Source organism: Caenorhabditis remanei, chromosome I (genome assembly GCF_010183535.1).
Source record: "Caenorhabditis remanei strain PX506 chromosome I, whole genome shotgun sequence".
NCBI lineage: Eukaryota > Metazoa > Nematoda > Chromadorea > Rhabditida > Rhabditidae > Caenorhabditis > Caenorhabditis remanei.
In genome coordinates this window covers 11,512,571-11,533,001 of record NC_071328.1, presented here as the reverse complement: position 1 = coordinate 11,533,001, position 20,431 = coordinate 11,512,571, and the positions used below count along the sequence as shown (strand labels likewise).

The 20,431-nt window shown below is 37.1% G+C and overlaps 4 protein-coding genes and 1 pseudogene across 5 annotated transcripts; 2 read left to right on the top strand and 3 right to left on the bottom strand.

Moving 5' to 3' along the window:
* Positions 1-1,654: 1,654 nt before the first annotated feature.
* GCK72_002551 lies at positions 1,655-13,487 on the bottom strand (annotated as a pseudogene). The gene is made up of 12 exons: positions 13,475-13,487; positions 11,345-11,539; positions 10,354-10,612; positions 10,139-10,308; positions 9,846-10,094; positions 9,342-9,481; positions 9,197-9,293; positions 3,158-3,267; positions 2,354-2,451; positions 2,237-2,310; positions 2,033-2,190; positions 1,655-1,822 (listed from the first exon to the last, which is right to left on the bottom strand). Coding segments are annotated over exons 1-12 (1,731 nt in total).
* Positions 13,488-14,462: 975 nt separating this feature from the next.
* GCK72_002548 (uncharacterized protein) lies at positions 14,463-18,377 on the bottom strand (the record flags this gene model as incomplete). Its single annotated transcript, XM_003111997.2, has 6 exons — positions 14,463-14,576; positions 14,658-14,954; positions 15,000-15,251; positions 15,346-15,444; positions 17,723-17,804; positions 18,037-18,377. 6 exons carry the CDS (start codon positions 18,375-18,377, stop codon positions 14,463-14,465), a joined length of 1,185 nt encoding a protein of 394 aa, XP_003112045.2.
* GCK72_002550 (uncharacterized protein) lies at positions 15,728-16,811 on the top strand (the record flags this gene model as incomplete). The annotated part of the gene is made up of 6 exons (XM_053723485.1): positions 15,728-15,850; positions 15,895-16,029; positions 16,076-16,198; positions 16,247-16,494; positions 16,547-16,635; positions 16,684-16,811. 6 exons carry the CDS (start codon positions 15,728-15,730, stop codon positions 16,809-16,811), a joined length of 846 nt encoding a protein of 281 aa, XP_053592130.1.
* On the top strand, positions 17,015-17,409 carry GCK72_002549 (uncharacterized protein; the record flags this gene model as incomplete). The annotated part of the gene is made up of 3 exons (XM_003112015.2): positions 17,015-17,157; positions 17,208-17,259; positions 17,305-17,409. 3 exons carry the CDS (start codon positions 17,015-17,017, stop codon positions 17,407-17,409), a joined length of 300 nt encoding a protein of 99 aa, XP_003112063.1.
* A 510-nt stretch (positions 18,378-18,887) lies between the features above and the next one.
* Positions 18,888-19,538, bottom strand: GCK72_002547 (uncharacterized protein; the record flags this gene model as incomplete). The annotated part of the gene is made up of 3 exons (XM_053723484.1): positions 18,888-19,071; positions 19,118-19,442; positions 19,487-19,538. The coding sequence occupies 3 exons, from the start codon at positions 19,536-19,538 to the stop codon at positions 18,888-18,890; spliced, it is 561 nt and encodes a 186-aa protein (XP_053592129.1).
* Positions 19,539-20,431: the final 893 nt, after the last annotated feature.

Here is a 20,431-nt window from a genome sequence, read left to right as displayed (position 1 = left end):
TGGCTTTCGGATTTGGGCTGACAGAATCCTTGAGATTACGGTATTTTCGAAATTTACTCTTCACAGTCTCCATCCGTCTGTCCTAGGTCATGACGCAATCTGACCTTGTCCGCGGCTTTCTCAGACACTTCATTCAAAACATTTTTTGAGCGAACGAATATGTTTTTTCTAATCTTTCTGATTCTCTCTTCATTTGCTCAAAAGCTACTGACTGTGAATTTGTCCCTGGACTAGAATATTTGAAAGAAAAGAGACCTAAAAAGATTCTTCAGAAAACTCATCTCTCAAGATTTTTGAAAATTGGCACAAACCAGGTATTCACCAAATATTCAAAAACCTACTGACCGAAATTCATGAGCATCGGGCGCTTTTTTCTCTATCTACAAGTTTAAGTTTCAGAAAAGTTGATCAACTTTCAGCAGAGTTACGGCTGGTCAAAGTTAGGGCTAGCTGTAAGCGGGCTCATCGAGGAACAGTCGCTGGGGATGGAAAAAAGAAAAAGAAAAAATAATCATGTAGAGTAAAAAAAGAACAATACTCGTCGGATCACCAGATAAGGAGTGAACTGATTTCTCAATCGAATGAGAAGGTAAAGTGGGCGGAGCCTATATTCAAAAATGACATTCTCAAGAGAGCTCACTCTCATTCAACAATCGAAACGAGGCAGTACCAAGTACGGTAAGCACCGCCCATTCGACCTCATAAAGTGATGTTAAACGTGTGAAAACCCAATTGAAAAGTGCACATTGAGTAACCTTTTTGGGTGAGGAGAGAGTATGCGAATCGAGGAGACGACAGAGTTTTGGTGACTCAAAAAAGACATAGAGAGCGGTGTTTCTCTTTTGAGGTTTGAATGTTAATTGATTAAAATAATGGGATGGAAGGATTACGGTACGTGGGTCAAAGTACGAATATGGAGAGGGGAAGGAGAAGATTTGAATTTAGAAAAAGAGAGGAAGCGAAGAATCAGAGGGAAGGAGAAGGATGCAGATTCTACAGTAGCATTCGAAGGATCGAGTAGCCCAGTGCAACAGACACCTCAGAGTGTGAGAGTCGAATTTTATGTGTGTTTTCGAGACGATCTCGAAGGACCGAAGTTACCAAAATCGTTCAGAAGAGGGAGTATGAGTCACTTTGTTTGTCTGTATTTCCAGATGTCCGTTGATAAGAACTTTCAGATTCTAAAAAACAGTTTTTCGAAAAGTTTTCGAGTTTTCTGTTATGGAAAGCTCCGGAAAGAACGGCGAAAAACGAAAAAAAAACTTTTTCCGGACGTGAATAGCCCCATCAGTGTCTATTTGTCGCTTATTTCAACTCAATTATTGTATTTTCTTATCCCTATCATTATCTGTTTAGTAGTCTGTTTATCCGATAATCTGTGATATCTGTCTGTAAGTCTTGATGACCACTATGCCCTTTAGTACTCTTGTACTCTCATAAGAAATTATTTTCAAAATCGAAAAAGTTCAAAAGTTGTCAAAGAAGAAAGGAAAAAGGTTGAAATCGGAAGCAACTTATGTCAACAAAAACCACGCATTCTTTCTCATTTTTGTTGTCTTCCAATAAATGATTCATAGATTCAAAGGAGAGGAAAAGAAAGATTTAGTTGATATCCAATTTCTCAGATTATTACCAACAGGAAGTGTTTCCGTTTTCAGATGTCATTGATGGAAATGGTTTTGGAAGTGATCGATGTGGGTGATCTGAAATGAAAAAGAAGAAGAAGAAGGCGTACCTCGAATCCATTGTCAATGATTGGTCCGGCACTTGCGATGTAGAGTTTTTCTGCTTCATCGAATGAGAAGTCTGGCAGTGTTGTCACCTGGAAAAATGATTTTTCGAATGAGCTTTCTATCGAATAGTATTTTTTCTAGTTACTAATGTTTCATATAGAAGAAAAAATAGAATTATGAGTTTTGACATAACCTTTGCCAACCGTTGTAATATTTTGAAAATTTCCGAAGTTTTTAAAATTTGTGTTGCTCTAATTTCATTGAAAATAATAAATAAAAAACTTTCGGGTTTCACTGACCTGTCTTGAAGCAAATCGGCGACATTTGAAATAAAAGGTAACTGTTTGATCAATGACTTCCAGTGCGAATTGTGTCCATTGTTGAGAGAAATCTTCAACGAGAAATGAGACAATGGCGACGGATCGGACTATTAGAGAGATGTTTGTTTGTTTTGTTCCTGAAATTAGTCTTTTACAATATTCTCTTTTTGTCAGTTTTCTTACCAGCTGGCTCGATGAGCAATCCAATATCAACTGCCGAATCGTAGGCATTTACGGCAGCGAAAAGATAGCCTCCTCTGAAAAAAAGAATAAAGTGAGCTAAACATCAACTTTACGTACCGTTTGTCCATTGGTTTTATAGTTGCAAGGAGAGAAAACTGCTTGAAAAAATTTCGTGGAAGATATAATCGATAGGGGACTGCGATTTCGACGCCTCTCTGGAAAATGGGAAAACATCAGTCTAGGATGAGGAGTATAACAAATTGAGGATCCGGAATTTCAAATCTAAGATTCTGACTTTTTGACTCAGGATTCAGTATTCTAAATTCCAAGCTCGAGACATCACAATTCACAACAAAAGTTCAGGATTATCGATTCTATAATGGGATCCGATGTTCAAACTGGTCTTGGAATCTCGAAGTGATAATTCGAAATTAAGGTTTCAAGATTCAAAGTTCTAGAATACGGATTGAAGACTCACTAATTGCCTTTCATGTTTTTGAATTTCTTTGAATTCAAAAATATAAAATTATAATCCAAAGTTGGAAATTCAGCGTTTCGATACCGGGTTTTCAGGATTCATAGCTCAAAATGCAGAACTCATGATAAGAATCTTTAATTTCTAGATTCTGGATTTTGGTTTCAGGAACTCTTTTTTTTCAAACAAAACTTCTGGATCTCGAGTTTTGTTTCGAGATTTTGGATTCGGATTCAAAATATCAGTATACCGAAATCTGGAATAAAAAATCTACAATCTTGAATCTATGAATTCTGAATCCTGAATTCCAATTTTAGGTTCCATGATCTGGTTCAGGAATACCATTATCTGGAGTATTAATTTCGAATTCAAAATAAGGATTTTTGATTCTGTATTCAAAAATTGAAATCAGAATTCGTCTCAACTAATAAAATTGTATAATTTACCTGTAACCCGATAGCCGGCAATGATTCAATTCCTTTGGCTCGAAATACCCGTGCATCTGCATTCAGTGATGCTTTAACTGGAGCCAATAGATCAACTTCTGTTTCAGAATCTGAAAAAAAAACATATTTTCTGTTGTTTGACTCCCCTCTTGACCCCTCTTCTCAATGTACTAAATCCCACATTTTGCAACATTTTCTTTCTTTTTTCCTTTGGGAATTCTTAAAAATAAAACCAAAAAAAGTTCGAGGACCCATTATTTTTCTTTTATTTTCTTCTCTCTTTTCTTCAGAAAAAGAAGAACTGAAAATCTAAAAAAAGCAATAATTTTCTTTTTCTTCTTCTGAATTGACAAGAAAACGAACAAGAGAAGGGGAGAAAGAGAACAAGAAGTTTGTTGTTTTTGAGAGATAATATGTCTCTGGAGAATCGTTTTCTGGAGGTAGGGAAACGATGAAAACGGGAAGCGAAGGAGAGAGAGATGGGAACAAACATTTTTTGAAAAATGGCCATGTTCCGTGAACATTTTTTGTTGGAAAAGGAGATAAAAATAGTTTTTCAGGTGAAAAAACTATGAAAAATGAGATTTTACAAAATTAAAAACAACGGTCCAAATGGGAATTAAAAAGTTATATTTTCCAGACAAATTATTAAAAATTGCCTTTTTTGATCTACATATAACTCGAGAATATTAAAAATTGAATCCACACTTTGAGTCGCTCTGTTTCAGTTAAGATTTCAGACTGTCTACAGATTTGAAAAAATTATGATCAAAACTTCATGAATCAAAAAAAGTTTTGTCATTTTCAGGAAAAAGTTCCAACTTTTCCAGCCACTCCTACCGATGGAAGAAATCAAAAACTAAAATAGGCAGATTATTTTTTACAAACAGAGTGCTGAATAAAATAGTAAATCAAAAGCCCTAGAAGAAACACAGATTCTGACATTTCCGAACTTGACTTCTGACTTCCCCTCCTCTTTTTATTGTAAATTTTTATTGTATTCTATTGTTAATTGATTAACCTTCACGTATCGAGCATGCGTAAATAAATAATAATAATAATAATAATAATAATAATAATAATAATAATAATAATAATAATAATAATAATAACTTTGAGAGAACGTCACGAGTAGAAGAGTTTTTCTGAAAAGTGATCTTGTTCACTTCTGCTCTCTAAAACAGACTCTGAAACGCTTGTTAAAAGAAGACACTACACAATTTTTACTGCAAAAATGGAAATCTATATTCGAATAGCAATGGTAAAACTTTCAAAACATTCAAGAGAACATTAAAAATGTCATGCTACCCAAGTTTGGTTGACACGAAGTTTTTAAGAACTCTATGACTTTTTCTTTAAGTCTGGGTCTGCTAAATCTAGAAATTTCTTCAAGAGTTTATTGATCGATCAAGATTTATTGAAATACAAAAGATACAGATGTCTAAATCGTTCTGAGGAGTTTTTTTTATGTTTCCAGATTTGCTGGAAAATAGAAAAAACTTGACGAAACCCAATCTCCCTCTCAACTCTCGAACAGTTCATTCTTCTATTCCCTATTTTTTCGTACACTTTCTTCCGCCTTCTCCCCACACAAAAAAACTCATTTCCTTCCTCTATGAGCACTTTCTGGTGTCCTCTTCCCCTCTCCCTTTTGCTCATTTCTTCCCCCCGTCGCCGCTCGTTTTCTTTTAAAATTTGATTTATTCGCACCTCATTTTTCTTTTCTGTGTTCTTTCCGTAAGAGCATCCGATTTCTGCTCTTCTTCTATCTCTTTTCCAGTGGAAGAGGCCATGAGCAATCAATTACGTTCAAAAAGAAAAAAAGAGAATCGAAGGAGATGGATTGGAATGATGAATGATATCGAGGGAGTGAGAGTTAGATGGGATTTTGAAAAATTGAATTGGATTTCAGCCGACACGTGAAAAACTGAAATACCTCATAATCCTAGAATTGGGACATACGGATATTGTGACAAACAGACAAACAGACATACATATTAACACAGTACGGTAATCCAAATGGAAATAGTTGGTTTTCCTTGTACCTCTTTCATTCAAAACTTCAATTTCGGTAGAGCGCAGTTATAGAACTCTTGCAGTGGTAGTATGGAGTTCCTATGGTAATGCACCGCCGTCTGTCTGTGTGTCCATAACGTCAGGATTTCCCTTCATCAAACAAAACATGCTTTCAAACTGACTAGCTATACAGAAAAATTTCTGTCTGTGTATTGGATTAGTCCGGATGTCCCAAACATCGTATACGAACATGTTCAGTTTCAGTCACTGATTCTCATCCATCCATCAATCTATCCATATGTCCAGATGTTCCAATAACCACTTCCTGGCTCCTTCCGATTACCTAATCTTCTCGACCACATTATTACATTTTTTAAATTTTTTATAAGTGACATTGAATGGGTCCGCTTTCTTTTTATGAGTTAGGAGATTACCCCAGCCGTCGAATAATGGCATCATTAGGATTAAAAGTGAGAGAAGAGGAAGATTCAATGTGACCTGAGGAAGGGCATATGTTTGATTGATTGGTTTTAAGGCACTCGTGTGTGGTATCAAAAAGCGATAAATGTCTTCTTGAAGTCGTGTTGTTTCACATGATATATGTAACATTGGGAGATTACATGGGTACGGTATTCTTGAGTTTCTTTTTGAGATCATGGAAACTGAAAATCTGGGATGACAAATCAGAGAATGAATGGCCACTATTGAGCAATAGAGCAGCTGACAATTAAAGTTCAGGAGCTTATTATATTCAAGAACCTAACTCTCTCACAACTCCAAATTCTAGTATCACTCACAACTCCAAATTCTATTTCTCCTAATCCCTTTTCGATGTTCATTCTTCTTCGTTTCTGTCATTTTTCTTCCCCGATTTCTTCCATCAAATCCGTGTGACCATTAACCTCGGAAAACTACCTCGACACATCGATTTCGAATCGAAATGAATCAAAATGGACGAATACAAATCAACTGTTTTTCTCTCTTTTCTCCGTCCCGTTTTTTGTCTTAGCTACTGCTAAAGCGCATTAGCAATCGACCTTTATTATGTAATTTATTACATTTTAGGGAAGCGGAGAGACGATTCGAAGGAAACCGTCATAAAAAAAGAGGTTTGAATGGAAAAACAAAAGTGACGGAGTAATGGCGAGACACTGTAATTAGTTCTAGGTTAAACAACTGGGAAAGTTCGAGAATAAATGAATGGTGTAACAACCATGTGACAAGCTGAAATTGAAGGTGACTTTTGAAAGAGAGATAGAGCAGAGAAGCTAGAGTCAATTCCTCCACTCCTAACTTTTGAGCACTATATCACTGAATTTGGTAGAATTATCCAGAAGTTGTGACTGCAAAAATGTGTGAATTTACGGATTTTTTCTCAAACAAGCATTTGGTTTTTGCTGTGAGATTCACAAAGTTCAACTATCGTTTTGCGAGATTCCAGGTGTGAATTTCAATTTGAATATCACGGAAGTTCCAAAAGATAGCAATCTCAAAACCGTCCTCTGCCTGACTGAAGCGTGCTCTATAGTGCCAGTCAATGAGTTATGAACTTTGGAGGTTTTCAGTTTTGAGAGTGTGTTTCAGTATCACTGATTGTCCCACCAAGAAAGTTTTAATGGATCGTACAGGTCAAACCTAGAACTCCATTTTTGTAGTCGACAACTTTATTGTACGGGCACTTCCTATAGAGTTATGGTCATTTTAAGACGACAGCTCAAAAATCCAATAATTTTGCACTGAAATACGTCGATTTGAGGGAGAAATTACTTTGTCGATATGTAACTTGCTAGGGAGTGTCCTTACAAAAAAGTTGCCAACTACAAAAATGAAGCTCTACTTTTGATCTGTATGAACCATTTAAAAACTACTGTGTGTGACAATCTTAATTACCATGGCACACTCTCAAAGTTGGAGAAATTCAAATGTAAACGGCCAAAGTTCATAACCTATTCACCGGTACTGTATGCTTCGAGTGTAAGGTTTAAATTTCTCACTTCTGGGAACTAAATCCCAAAAATGATCCCAACTATTGCAATGAACTTGCAATGATCGAAGCTTCAATTTCTTTCTTTTTGTTGACGCTCCGAAGTCATTAAGCTACAGTACATCATCACAGCATGCTTATGTTTTCCCCTCCTTCACTCTTTAATTATCTCAACAATTTTCCCCACGTATCAATTATTAATAAGTACAACAACAAATGTACTAATATCTTGTCTCCAACTACTACAATATCTCCCCCTTCTTTCTTTTTCCCAATTTCCAAACACACTTCATCGTGGTGTCATAATCCTTGGTGGTCATGTCAATATATCTAACAAATATAATGATGGATGAATAAATGAAAAAGCGACACTCTCTCCCTCCCTCTCAAACCATTCGTCTCCTGTGGAGATACAAACCGAATACAAGAGATATCTTACGCTTCACGGGAGAAGACAAAAAGAGAGAGACGTCCCTCTCTTGGGAGATATTCGGGAGGAGAAAGGGGAGGACAACTAGAATCTCGAAGAAGAAGAGCTGAATATGGAGAGAAGAAAGGAAGAAGGGAATGACAGGTGCCAATTGTGTTCCGTTTGGAAGAGCAACAATTGCCACGTCAAGAGGAGGCGAAGAAGCTGGTGGAAAAGGAGAAGAAGGGTGTATTGGTACAAGTCGTCAATCTCGGAGAACATATCCCTTTTTTGAAAAATACAATTCTCAAATCGCCTAGAATCTAATTCTACCACAGAACTCTTCATAGCCTTTTTCAACGCCCTCTCACCAAAAACTTTAGTATAAAGTCTAAAGTCAATCCCTCAAACAACAATAAATCAAGTAGGAGTCCCCCAGAAACTCAGCACTTCACTTATACTCGTGAAGGTCAAAAGCTTCCAAAAAACATCTGTGTCGGCACAAAACGTCACACCTACAGTATGATGTTTTTGTTTTGAAAGCTTTGAGAGTACCGCTCATCTGTATACGTCATTGGGAGAACATATGTAGTTGGAGATGGGGAAAAATGGAAAAGGTATACGGATACAATGTGGGCCAGACAAATTTAAAAAGTTGTTTTTAGGATGGATTATCAGTTTCACACTTATTCATTCAGCTTCTGCTCGAACAGAGCTCTAAGAAACCGGAAATTCTCCAAGGTCTTAACCGGAAAAATTCGTATTCGAGATCTTACCGGATATAATTTTTTTTAGAAAACAGATACTCGATAACCGCTTTCACATAAAACCATACTTTTGTGCTAGAAAAAAAGAAACAACTCACCACCTGGAAGTGAATTCACCGCGAAGAATGTGGGAGGTTGTGCTTGTGAAACTCGTATGAAATAGAGAGCACAAAAGTACAGTAATCCTCCAAAATGATGTGGCAGTAACATTGGAGTTCATCAAGTGATATAGACAAGAAAAGACAAAAAGTAAGAAGTAGGGAATAGAAGAGGTTCGGGTAATTCCTTGGGATTATATGAGTGTCGACGATGGAAATATGAAAATGCTCCTCTTTTTGTTTTCTTTTTTCTTTCTTGCTTCTTCTTGGTTCAGAGGGAGGGACCAAAGTTAGTTATACATCAGAGTTGTTTCCCTTCAGTTTCTCTATATATCCGTGTGAAACAAAGCACGCCCAGAGAGAGGGACTTCTCCAAACTGTGTGGGCGGAGTCTGGTGGACGGAAGAGAGGAAAGAAGAAGACGTTGGGGGGGACCAAGACAAAAAAGAGAGGATGCGCTAGTTTTTTGATGGTGAGAGAAGGGACAACCTCCTGGGCACTACTACATTTTGATGGGAAGGAAGAAGACGAAGAATGCATTGTTTTGGTTTCAAGTGTTTTAGAGGAGAGATGTGCATAAATGGAGAATTCAGGAATTTTGGTAGAAGGAACTAGGAAGTCTTTTTTCCAAATTATATATAGTTACAATGTTGGACTAGTTGTCATTAATAGAAATCTGGTGCTGTTCGCCGGTTACTGTAACTACAGTAACCATACTGTGATTCTCCGAAAATACACACAAATTTCTACAGTATCCTCTCTCACCTGTTGATCTCTCCGAACAACCTCCACTCAACACATCCATTTCGTGAACGATGACACGTGGCATTGGTTGACCATCCCATTTCAATGATACAGAAACCTGAAATGAGATTTTTCTGAAATGAGATTTCACCGAAATTTCGCGTACTTTGAATGGTCGAACTTGTTGTCCGAATGGTATGTAGACATTCTGAACAGCATGAGTTCTGACATTTGCCATTCTAGTTTTCCAGACGATTTGACGATTTGAGTGGTCGCCGTCGGAGTAGATTTCGACTTTCATTAGGCCTGAATTCGGTATGAATTTATATTTGAAATAATGAAAAATAGAGATTTATAAAGGAATTTTCAGTAATGATCAGTAAACTTTGGAAGAGTGTTCCGACGTTACGAGAAGTCCAATCATTTCAAGATTACATTTCTCGGATTGGTCATGTCTATGACAGTCTTACTGTTTCAAATGTACAGTTCTCAACTTTTCAAATCTAGATCTTCATTTTTGTATTGGGGAACGAGGGTGGCCGTCATATCTCTGAAACTTGATGAGATCTCAAAAAATCTTGAACTACAAAAATGAAAATCTACACTCGTTAGTTTTCGAAGCGTGAGAGCAATCAGTGACACTATAACAATTGTCAGAAAAACTACCGACCAGGATGAAAATTGAGAAGAGCAAATCGAAAATAGAAACAAAGTCTCTGTGCATCCGGTAGATTGATAGCTGGAGTCGTTAGATGTGCAGGTGAAGAGGGATACTGTACCCTTGGACATGCTCCTGCATCTCTTTGTGTATACGTGTCATGCTTCTCCGTGCACAATTTCCAGTGCGGGGAGCTGTCGATTGCACACATTTCAGTGTCGTTGAGTCGACAGAACCAATCGAATCGAGATGTAGTTTTAGCTGGAATCAGGACTTTTATTGTGGTTTTCTACTTGGGAACTCACTCTCAGGAACCAAAAAGAGATCTCGAATACTCCACGGACTCTCACTTCCGTCTCCAGCAACAACTTTGACTGCTACTTCATATTCCTTTCCAGGTAACAATCCAGTCAGACGAACAGCTTTTGCATTAGAACGTACTTTTTGTTGGGCGTCGCTTTCATAGATACCGTAGCTGGAATTCAAAAGTTATGCGCGTGTTTGAAATTCTTCCACTTACTTGATCACATATTGTCTTTGAGTTGAATCAATTGAATTATCCGCAGCATTCTCCGGATTCGGATCATCCCAAGAAACAATTGCACTTCCAGGAATAGCCTTCTCATCAACTCTTGCTCTAACTGATGTCGGCGGCCATAATTTCTCAGTTTGACTTCCCTCAGCTTGCCGGGTTTTCGCAGCTACCATCACTTTTGTACCGTCTTCTCCTTCTGCTTCATTGTAGGCGGAAACCGCGAAAACGTAGTTTGTGCTGGGTGCTGGAAGAGGCAAGATTTGTAATTTTAGTATCTAAAATTAATTAATAATCAGAGAATAAGATAGTAAAGGTAAGCTATTGTGTTTGCTTTCTCTGCGAGATTGATTCAAATACCTACAGTACCGGTCAAAAGGTTGTAAACTTTGACCGTTTTCAGTTGAAATTGTCCAATTTTGAGAGTGTATCTTGGTAATTTTCATTGCCCCACCAAGTAGATTTTTGATGGATCATACAGATCAAAAGTAGAGCTTGATTTTTGTTGTTGACAACTTTTTTGTACGGACACTCTCTAGAGAGTTACGGTCATTTTATGATGACAGATCAAAAATCGCACTATTTTACACTGAAATTGGTCGGTCGATTTGAGGGAGAAATTTCTTGGTCAATACGTAACTTGCTAGAGAGTGTCCGAACAAAAAAGTTGTCAACTACAAAAATAAAGCTATACTTTTTATCAGTCTGATCCATTAAAAATGTACTTGATGGGACAATCAGTATTACCATGACACACTCTCAAAGTTGGACAATTTCAACTGTAAACACCCAAAGTTTACAACTTTTTGACCGATTCTGCATCTTCGATGAAGCCAACCTCCACACTGATCTACTAAAAAAATCTAATTTCGGGTTTTATTGCTCATTTTTTCAGAACTGGGTAGAAACACCAAATAGTCAAAACACAATTGTTCTGTTTGGCGCGCCTTTGACGCGCTTGATTTCCATCAGAACTCACCCAGCCTCGTAACAGTAAACGAAGTACTATCCGGTCCCTCTATCAGAATCCGCTGCGAAATACTTCCTTCTCCATATTCTACAGTATACCCTCTAATGAGTACTGTAGGATCCGGTGGGGCATCCCACCAGAGTGTCGCTGAAGTGGATTGGGTCTTGACACGAACATTTTGAGGAGCATTTGGAACACGGTCTTCTGAAAAATATCTTCTATTTTTTCATAATTCTCCTTCCCTTCAGAAGGTCAAATCAAACACCTGTACATATATATTCGTTCTTTTTCTTTCTATTTCTCGAAAACAATGCCCAATTTGTGCAAGACGAGAGAGCATTGAAGACGAAAAGACGCAGAGAAAAAGTGGTTGAAAACGGAAATCCGGAAGTCGAGGAGAGAGAGAAAGAGACGATTAGAACACGCTTTCGTTGACACCTATTAGCTGCTACTAGCTGCTCTCTTTCTTCCGGTAACATACCTCTTTTCGGTATTTCTTTTGGCTTTATTGTTATTGCACTTGGTATTCAGAATTATTGATTCAAATTTTGGAAACAAGAAACGAACCATGTTGAAAGAGCGCTCCAGTGGAATACAGTAGACCAAAAATGAGAAGAAAAAAGAGAAAATGAGTAGATCCTATCATTGTTCACTGAAGAGTCACAGAATTCAATCCATTTTATTCGATGTTCCTGGAAATGAGAGAGAATTGAGTTGAGGGATAGAGGAATTTCAGAGATGAAAACAAAATATTCTGATTTGAAGCTAAAAATGAAGATGTCAAGATTCAGGAATCTGAAATAGAATGTCTCACTATAGAATTAGAAGTTCTACACCCGGAAGCTTTGAATTGAAAATACATAGAAAATCAGAAAATCAGTAATTTTGAATTCCGAACTGGGGATCCAGAATTCAGATTTGAATATCGGAATCTGGAATTAATAATCTGGAAATCAGACTCTAAAATTCAGAATCTGAAATACAGAATCTGAAACTTCAACTCTTGAATTCAGAACTTTTAGTCCTGAATCCATGATTCAAAATCCAAATTCTTGAATTCTGATCCTCAGATGTCAAACCCTGAATCAAGAAAACCTGGAAAATCCAAAAAACACTAGTTTTCAAAAAAGAAAACAGTTTCAAAAATACAACAAATAAGGAAAAAGAAACCTATTTGATATTTGCTTATTTACTATTTGTAGATCATAAAATTCAGCTTTTCCTCCTCTTTTTCTTCTTCTATTTTTCTAAAAAGTGCACACGTTATTTACAGAAAAAATATTACAAAAAAGGGTGAATCTGGTGGAAAAGAAGAAGAAAAAGAAGAGATTTCTGGGCGGTTAAACTCTAAATTGAATCAAAATTCGGAGGCAAAAAGACACCTTTTCAACGTTTTCAAAACGGGAAAAGAGATGAGTTTTTAGTTGAAAAACGGAAGAAAAGAATCTTCTTTTTGTTGTTAAAAAGGATAAGAAAGCAAAAGTGTAAAAAAGAGAAAAAGTACGAAAAGTAGGAAGAAAAAAGGAGAAAAAGAGTTGATTTCTGGGGCACAAATTCGTTTTGTCCCAGTCGTTTCCTTTTGGATCCATGTTCCATTTTCGGACAAACATTTCTCGTTTTTATGCGAGAAGAATAAGGAATCCGTTCGATTTGATTCGTAAAATGTGACAAAAATTGAATTAAAAATGGGAAGGATGTTTCAAAATATATAGTTTATTGAATAGAGGGGACTCTGGCTCTTACTCTCCAGAAGCTACCGCCTTTGGATCTCCTAAGCCACGCCCCCTTTTCTTCTCGAGAGCCTTATTGGGTTATTATGGGTCAATGGGCAGGAGAAGCGGAGAGGGAAAGAAGAAGGGATTAGTAGTTCAATTATTTTTTAGATAGGGAACATGTTGAGATTTATTAAGGGAGTGTGAGAGTTGGAACAGGAAATGTCTGAAAACTGAATTAATGGGAAGAAAAATATAGGGGTTCTTCAGGAAGGTCATTTGAAGAAAGACTATGTTTTTATAGAAGACGATGTGAAGTTCAGAACTGAAAATACGCGTCACAGTAACGTTAGAAAAGTAATTGCTCGGTAAACTCGTTCAACTTTCTGCAGCATCTCTGGCGACTTTCTGTAGATGGCTTGCATACAGTCGGCAGACATGATACAGTAAGTTGGACGAGTTTACCGAGATGCTTTGGTAGTTTTCGATAGAAAACTGAAGTTGTCTAAATCTACTGCTAGAGTTCACTTTTTGGCAGGGACTCGTCCTAGAGTGGTATTACACGGAGAAGAGATTTTTTACAGGATTAAAAGACACATTTTGAAACATTCTGAACATCAGAACCGCCGATACACGATCTCCAAGTTCACCGATGTCTAAATTTTTTCTCAGATTTTTTAGATTCTTTCCAAATTTCGTGTTCTAATCCACAGTACACTAACTTCCTACTGGATATCCTAAACAGTTACGCTTCTAAACTAACAAAAATCTAATCGCTCTCTACTAGTGGTCAACGTTGAACTACCAGAGACTCATAAAATGTCCCAAAACTGGCGATTCTCTCAATCAAATATTCTTACTCTCTTCATATTCAAATTCACTTCTTCAGCTACCTCCCGATTTCTCCGCACAATTCTTTCGGAATCTTTTCAAAACTTCGCTTCAACCTTGCTCTTTTTCTCTACAGAGAAAGAGGAAATGTATAGAACAATTTACATAACTACTGCGCCTTCTGTCGAGTCATCGGAAGACATTCGAGTAAAAAAGTGAGGGAGGAACTTTTGAAAGACAATAAACCAAAGTCAGTGAAAATTGAGTTGAGAAGCAATCTATACGGAAATCAGATGGACTTACTTTGAGATTATTAAAGAAAGAGTCAGTTCCACACTGACGATGAAGCTTGAATTTTCGTTCTATTCCGCATTTCTTTTTTTTCAATGAACCCCGCAATTATCCTGTCATTTCGGATATATCTCTTCTTCTGTTTTTTTCAGTTTTCTGGAAGGGGAATTTGAAGTTTTATTCCCGTCAATAAAAATGAATAAAATAAATTAGGTTTTTCAAAGGGAAAAGGGAGCGAATAACTGGGAAATGAATACACACAGAGAATTGACAGAGTTGACGATCATCGGTTTTTACTTCTTCTTGGATGCAGCTTCTTCAGCTTCAGCAGCGACACGTTCGGCTTCGACAACCTTCAGGAGAGCCTCGATCTCGTCAATTGTCAATACGCGTTGCTGCAGCTCATCCTGTAATCAATTTTATTGCTAGTTGCAAAAAAAAGGGTCTAAAACTTCAACAGTGTTGGAAAGTTTTTTCAAAGTACTCACATTAACTTTCTTCATGACGGCAATTTCAATGTTCTGCGATCCTGGTGGTACAACTTGAGCCAAAGACTTGACGACAAGCTTGAGTGTGGTAGCTTCATCGGCAGTGTTTTCCTCACTGTAGTGCTCTTCAAGGTACTCGCGCACAGGCTTTTCTCCTCTTCCAGTTGAGTTGGCGACGTACTCATAGTATGCTCCGGAAGGCTCGGTTTTGAATAGACGTGGAGTTCCGTCATGATCAAATCCTCCGATTAGCATGGAGATTCCGAATGGACGACGACCAGGCGACTGAGTGAAGCGCTGAAAATTTTCCAATTTAAAATCTATTTTAAAGTTTTGAATAACCTGTTTCGTGTTTGCAATATATCTGGAGATGTAGGCGACAGTGACTGGATCTTCGAGAGTCAACTTGTAAGATTGGCACTCAATACGAGCACGATCGACAAGAACACGGGCGTCAGCGGAAAGTCCAGCGAAAGCAAGCATAACATGATCGTCAATCATGTGGATTTTACGAATTGTACGATCATCTTGAAGAGCTGGGATAGACTTCTTCTCCACTCCAATGACAATGCAATCTTTTCCGCGTACTCCGACCTGAAAATTCATTCAATTATCGATAGGGTTAAAATTAATTAAATATATCTTATTGTCTAATGGAAAACAACAAAATTTCAATTTACGAACTTACAGCGGTTGATCCCTTCTTAACAGCTTCCTGTGCGTATTCTACTTGGAACAAATGCCCATCTGGTGAGAAGATAGTAATAGCACGATCGTATCTGTTCATCTGAAAAAGTAAAAAGTAAGTTTCGGATAAATACCTGTATTGCAAAAGGTTTTAGAAATGTTTCAACTGGAATGATGATTTAAAAATTTGAGTGACAAAAATCGCACAGTTGAAACGAGTGTGACCGTACTCCTGGTCGCTTCAAGATATTCTCAGTACGACACTCCGAAATCACGGGCGCGCCTTGTTTAGATTTTACAAATTTTTAAAATTATTTTTTCGAACAACTTGTACAAAAGCAATTATACTGGTTTCTATATGATTTAATTCAATTTTTACAGACATGCCATATGCCAATCAGCCGAACATCGAGGTGACAGAACTGTCAAATGATTTAATGAAGTTTGTGTTATGGGACACAGATTTGAGTGTCGCTAATTCGTTAAGGCGTGTGTTTATGGCAGAGGTAAGGGAAGACTAATGATTTATCTTGAAAAAATGTTTTTTCAGGTTCCAACAATTGCCATCGATTGGGTGCAAATTGAAACCAACACTTCAGTTCTTCACGATGAGTTCATCGCACACAGAATGGGATTAATTCCGTTTCTCTCTGATTATCATGTGGAAAAAATGCAATACACAAGAGTGAGCAAAATTTTTAACTAAAAATTATGAGATTTTAAATTTAAAGGAATGTGAATGTGCCGAGTTCTGCGATGAATGTTCGATTCCTTTCATCTTGCAAATGAAGTGCAAAGACGAGGCAACTTTGGCAGTCACTACAGCAGATTTACGCTGTATGAACAATGATACGGTAATTGTTTGTTCGAAGAAGGTCTTCCCAATTCTTGCTTGCTTTCAGACAGTTCGTCCTGCATGCGGAAAAGCACTTCGTGAACGTGGAACAGGTCGAGAGGATTTCCACAACCGAGAAGAAATTTTGATTGTCAAGCTTCGAAAAGGTCAAGAATTGAATCTCAAAGCATATGCCAAGAAAGGATTTGGAAAGGAGCACGCTAAGTGGAATCCAACATGCGGAGTAGCTTTTGAATACGATCCAGACAATGCTCTACGTCATACGATTTACCCAAATGTTGAGGAGTGGCCAAGGTGAGGAAACATATTGTGATTGTTATGAAACTTACGTTTTATCATTTTCCAGAAGTGACCACTCTGCTCTGCCAGAAGACAGTACTGAGAAAGAAGCGCCGTTTGATCAAGACGGAAAACCGAACAAATTTTTCTTTTCGAGTAAGTTGTTCTTGTCCAGTGATAATAATCTATCCTTGCGTGTTTCAGTCGAAGGCACTGGCGCTCTCCCAGTTCAACGAATTGTTACGATGGGAATTGGAATTCTCAAAAAGAAACTCGAAGAACTCAATATGGCTCTCTCTTTGGAACTTCAAGCGCACGCCCAACAACAGTGATTTCAACAGATCTCTACTTCTAATCCGTTTTTATTTTTATATTGATCTTCTCGTTGACCCGTTTATAATTTATATTCTGAATGAACGTTTTTCGTTTGCTAATTGAACTGTTTCAAAGGCAAAAGAAGTCGTTTAAACCTACAGTAATATCTGAAAAAAAAATTGAAACAAAAATAGAACCAAATAATTGTTCAGACAAAAACATGGTTTGTGGGGATTGCGAGAAGAAACTGACAAAAATCGTCGGAGTTGATCCATACCGGAACAAGAAGGTTAATCGTAATGCAGACGGCACTGGACCAAAAACAATGACAACCAAAAATCGTCTGATCGGTGTTCAAAAAAAGTGAGATTATTCGGAATCTGTAATTTCAGTATTTACTAATACTTTTTTAGGGCCACAATCGTCGGTGCCAAGTGTAAACTGTGCAAAATGCTCATTCATCAGGTAAGAAATTAACTTATCATGTGTCATGTATAATTCATTTTGCAGGCTGGAAGTCACTACTGCTCGACATGCGCCTATCAAAAAGGAATTTGTGCAATGTGCGGAAAGAAAATCCAGAATACCAAGGGACTCCGTCAAAGCATTACATAACTTCCCCATTTGTCACTTGAACTCCCAACAAAACCTACTATTTTGATCTCTCTCCTGTATCATTCGCTTCTCTCCTTCCTATCTGTGTTCTTCTTCCAAGTCCATGTACATGTCCATTTGCTCATAGAGCCTCTTTTTTACATTCTAATACCAAAGTTCGAAAATAATCACTAATAAATCAAACCTTTTATCATCTTCTCTCGGACCTTACAACTTTGTTGTTCCTCTTCCCAACAATTAGCATAATACAAAACATTCCACCGATAACAACCCCTCCTAGTAGGAAAATAACAAGGGATGCAATACAAAAAACGAATGCAGACCAATAAAGAAGACCATCACATTGAGAACGATTCGAGTAGGCGGAGAAAACTAAGGCACTTCCGACGATTGTTCTGGAAAGATAAATTTGGAGAATACAGTGAGACTGTTATTTCAAAAATTAACCGTTAAATGCTGAGAAAATACTAAATTCTTGTGTTACAAAATCAGTTTGATGTTATCTTCGGAATTTCAAAAAAGATTTTGTTTGTAGGTCACAAAGACAACTCGTATTAGACTGATTTTCAGAACGAGCTTCGAGACGGCCACTTATTTAAAGTTGAATATCTGAAAAAGGAAACTTACGTTACGAAAATGGCCACTCGACTCAAAGAAATCATAGCGAAAAGCATTGTCGACCTGTTTTTATATCTCTCATTTTCCCATTCCTTCAACTTTCGTCTCTCGGTTATTTCGGGTCGTGGATTATTATTCACGAATTTCAGATCCATTGCCTGATTCATTGATTCCATCATTCTCTCTATTATCATAATTGCAGAAGTACAAATCATCCAGATCGGAATTCTTGAATCAGCTGAACAACTATCCAGTTTTATAATTCCAACAATCAAAAGATATAACGGAATTGCCAAAAGTACACATGTCATTGCAATGAAAGCTTCTGGAAACCGTCTTCTCACTTCCATTCAAAATCACTCAAAAGCTTACGTAAACCACAACATAGTGCACATAAAACTCCAATATCAGCTGACTTTGACATATTTCTTTTCGATCGAAGAGAGAGCGGTAAATCGTTGGAAATGTGAAAATAAGACATTTAATTCAAAAAGGAGTCACTTATTTCGGGGAGGTTTTCTTTGATAACACTTATCAGCGAAAGAAATTCAGTGCATTTTTTCGTTTTTTATCAGTTCGTGTTTCAGTTGAAATACTTGCAATTTGAAGAATTTGTTTGTCTCGTTGTCACTTCGGCTGAATCATCTTATCTGCCGCGCCTATGACGCATTTTTGTTTGTTAATGAAAGATGTGCTCTCTTTTTTGGTGAAGTTATAAATCTTTTAAAAACTTCACTTTTTATGTTGACTTTTCAAGTTACTCAGGTTACTGTACCTACAGTAATCGAGTCGTTCTTCGTGTTCAAATTAATATGGTAAGTTGAAATCAAATAAATCATATTCTTCAGCTCCCTCTATTCTTATTGAGCAAAACTGTCATTCATGAGAGCAACACAACAACAGACACATCCTAGTACACATGCTCCAATTATATAGAAAATAATAGAGAGTAGGCAATAGATAAAGGAAGTCCAGAAGACGAGAGGATTGCATTGATCGCTGATGGAATAGATTCCAAAGACGTAGACACATCCGAGAATGAATCTGAAATTGAGGTTTTTGTTGATTTAGGACCTTCAAACGTGCATACGTAATGAATTGAACCAGTCGAATGAATGCTCCGAGAACGGCAAATACTGATGATTTATTATGTTTTCTTCTTTGTGTCCAATCAATCAGAGCATGGTTATCACCATCTTCTTCGAACACTGGTTTTGGATTCTCCCGGATGAATCTTCTATCTTTAATTGTATTAACAGATCCAATGAATCTTTCAATTAACATCAAAACAGCCACAACAATCATCCATTTTGGGATTCTTGGATCAGCTTGGCAGTCATCGCGCTTAGTGATTCCAATAGTGAGCAAGATCAATGGAATTGCCAAACAGAATAGAGTGATCACGATTACACATGCTGTAAAGAAATGGAGTAGAACCAGTGACACGTGAAGAACTCACGAAGCAAATTGAAGAATGATAGTCTTGAAGTGACTGCTGCTTTCGACGGCATGATTCTGAACGAATGAAAGTATTTTTGAACTTTGAGTAGTGTAGAAACAGGGATGTGTTCAAAAAGAGATAGGAAAAGAAGATAGGTTTTCCTATCATCACAAGACAAACAAGTTATTTCATCTCAGAAGAGGTTTTAGTAGAGAATTCGGGAACGTTGATGAAGGTAACAGATGATAACATTTTGATATCTTTGAAAGTTTCAGGCATCATAGAAGTAGAGTATTCATGAAAAGATCTAAACTAATCTGTTGCACGAGCACTTTGAAAAATAAAGATATTATTAAATATCAGATGACAAACGTTTCGAGTGGAACTGATTTTTGACGTTCACAGAATGGGATAGAAAAAAGAGGATAAGAAAAAGTTTTCGTAAAATAGAATGGAAAGACAACTTTTTGACCACCAGAGAGAATCAGAGAGATAGTTGAAAGGGGGATGGAAACATCTAATACGTTAACATTTTAACACGGGTTCAGAGATGGAAGTTCTCAATGATTGGTGTATCAGAGTTTTGTTTTTGCAGTGTTCTGGTGACTAAATATCTTGATTTTTGTAGTCAGTCCATCAAAACCAGACTTTCATTGAAAACTTTTTACGATGGAAAAGTTTGAAGAAGATCACTACAAAACTGAAGGTCCAGATGTGTTCAGTGTACTCAACAAAAACTGAAACCATGGGATTCCCATATTTAAAAGAAAATTGATAAAGTTTGATAACTCTTCAGCCCGAAAATGTGATTTGATTGGTTGATACTGAATTCTACAGTATCAGTAATACTTTGTGTCAAACAAAATGTGATAGCGAAAATGATCAATTCGAGAACTATTTATATCTGGAACAGAACCAAAAGTCACTTTCCATCACATTAATGAGTGTTCAAGACTAAAAATT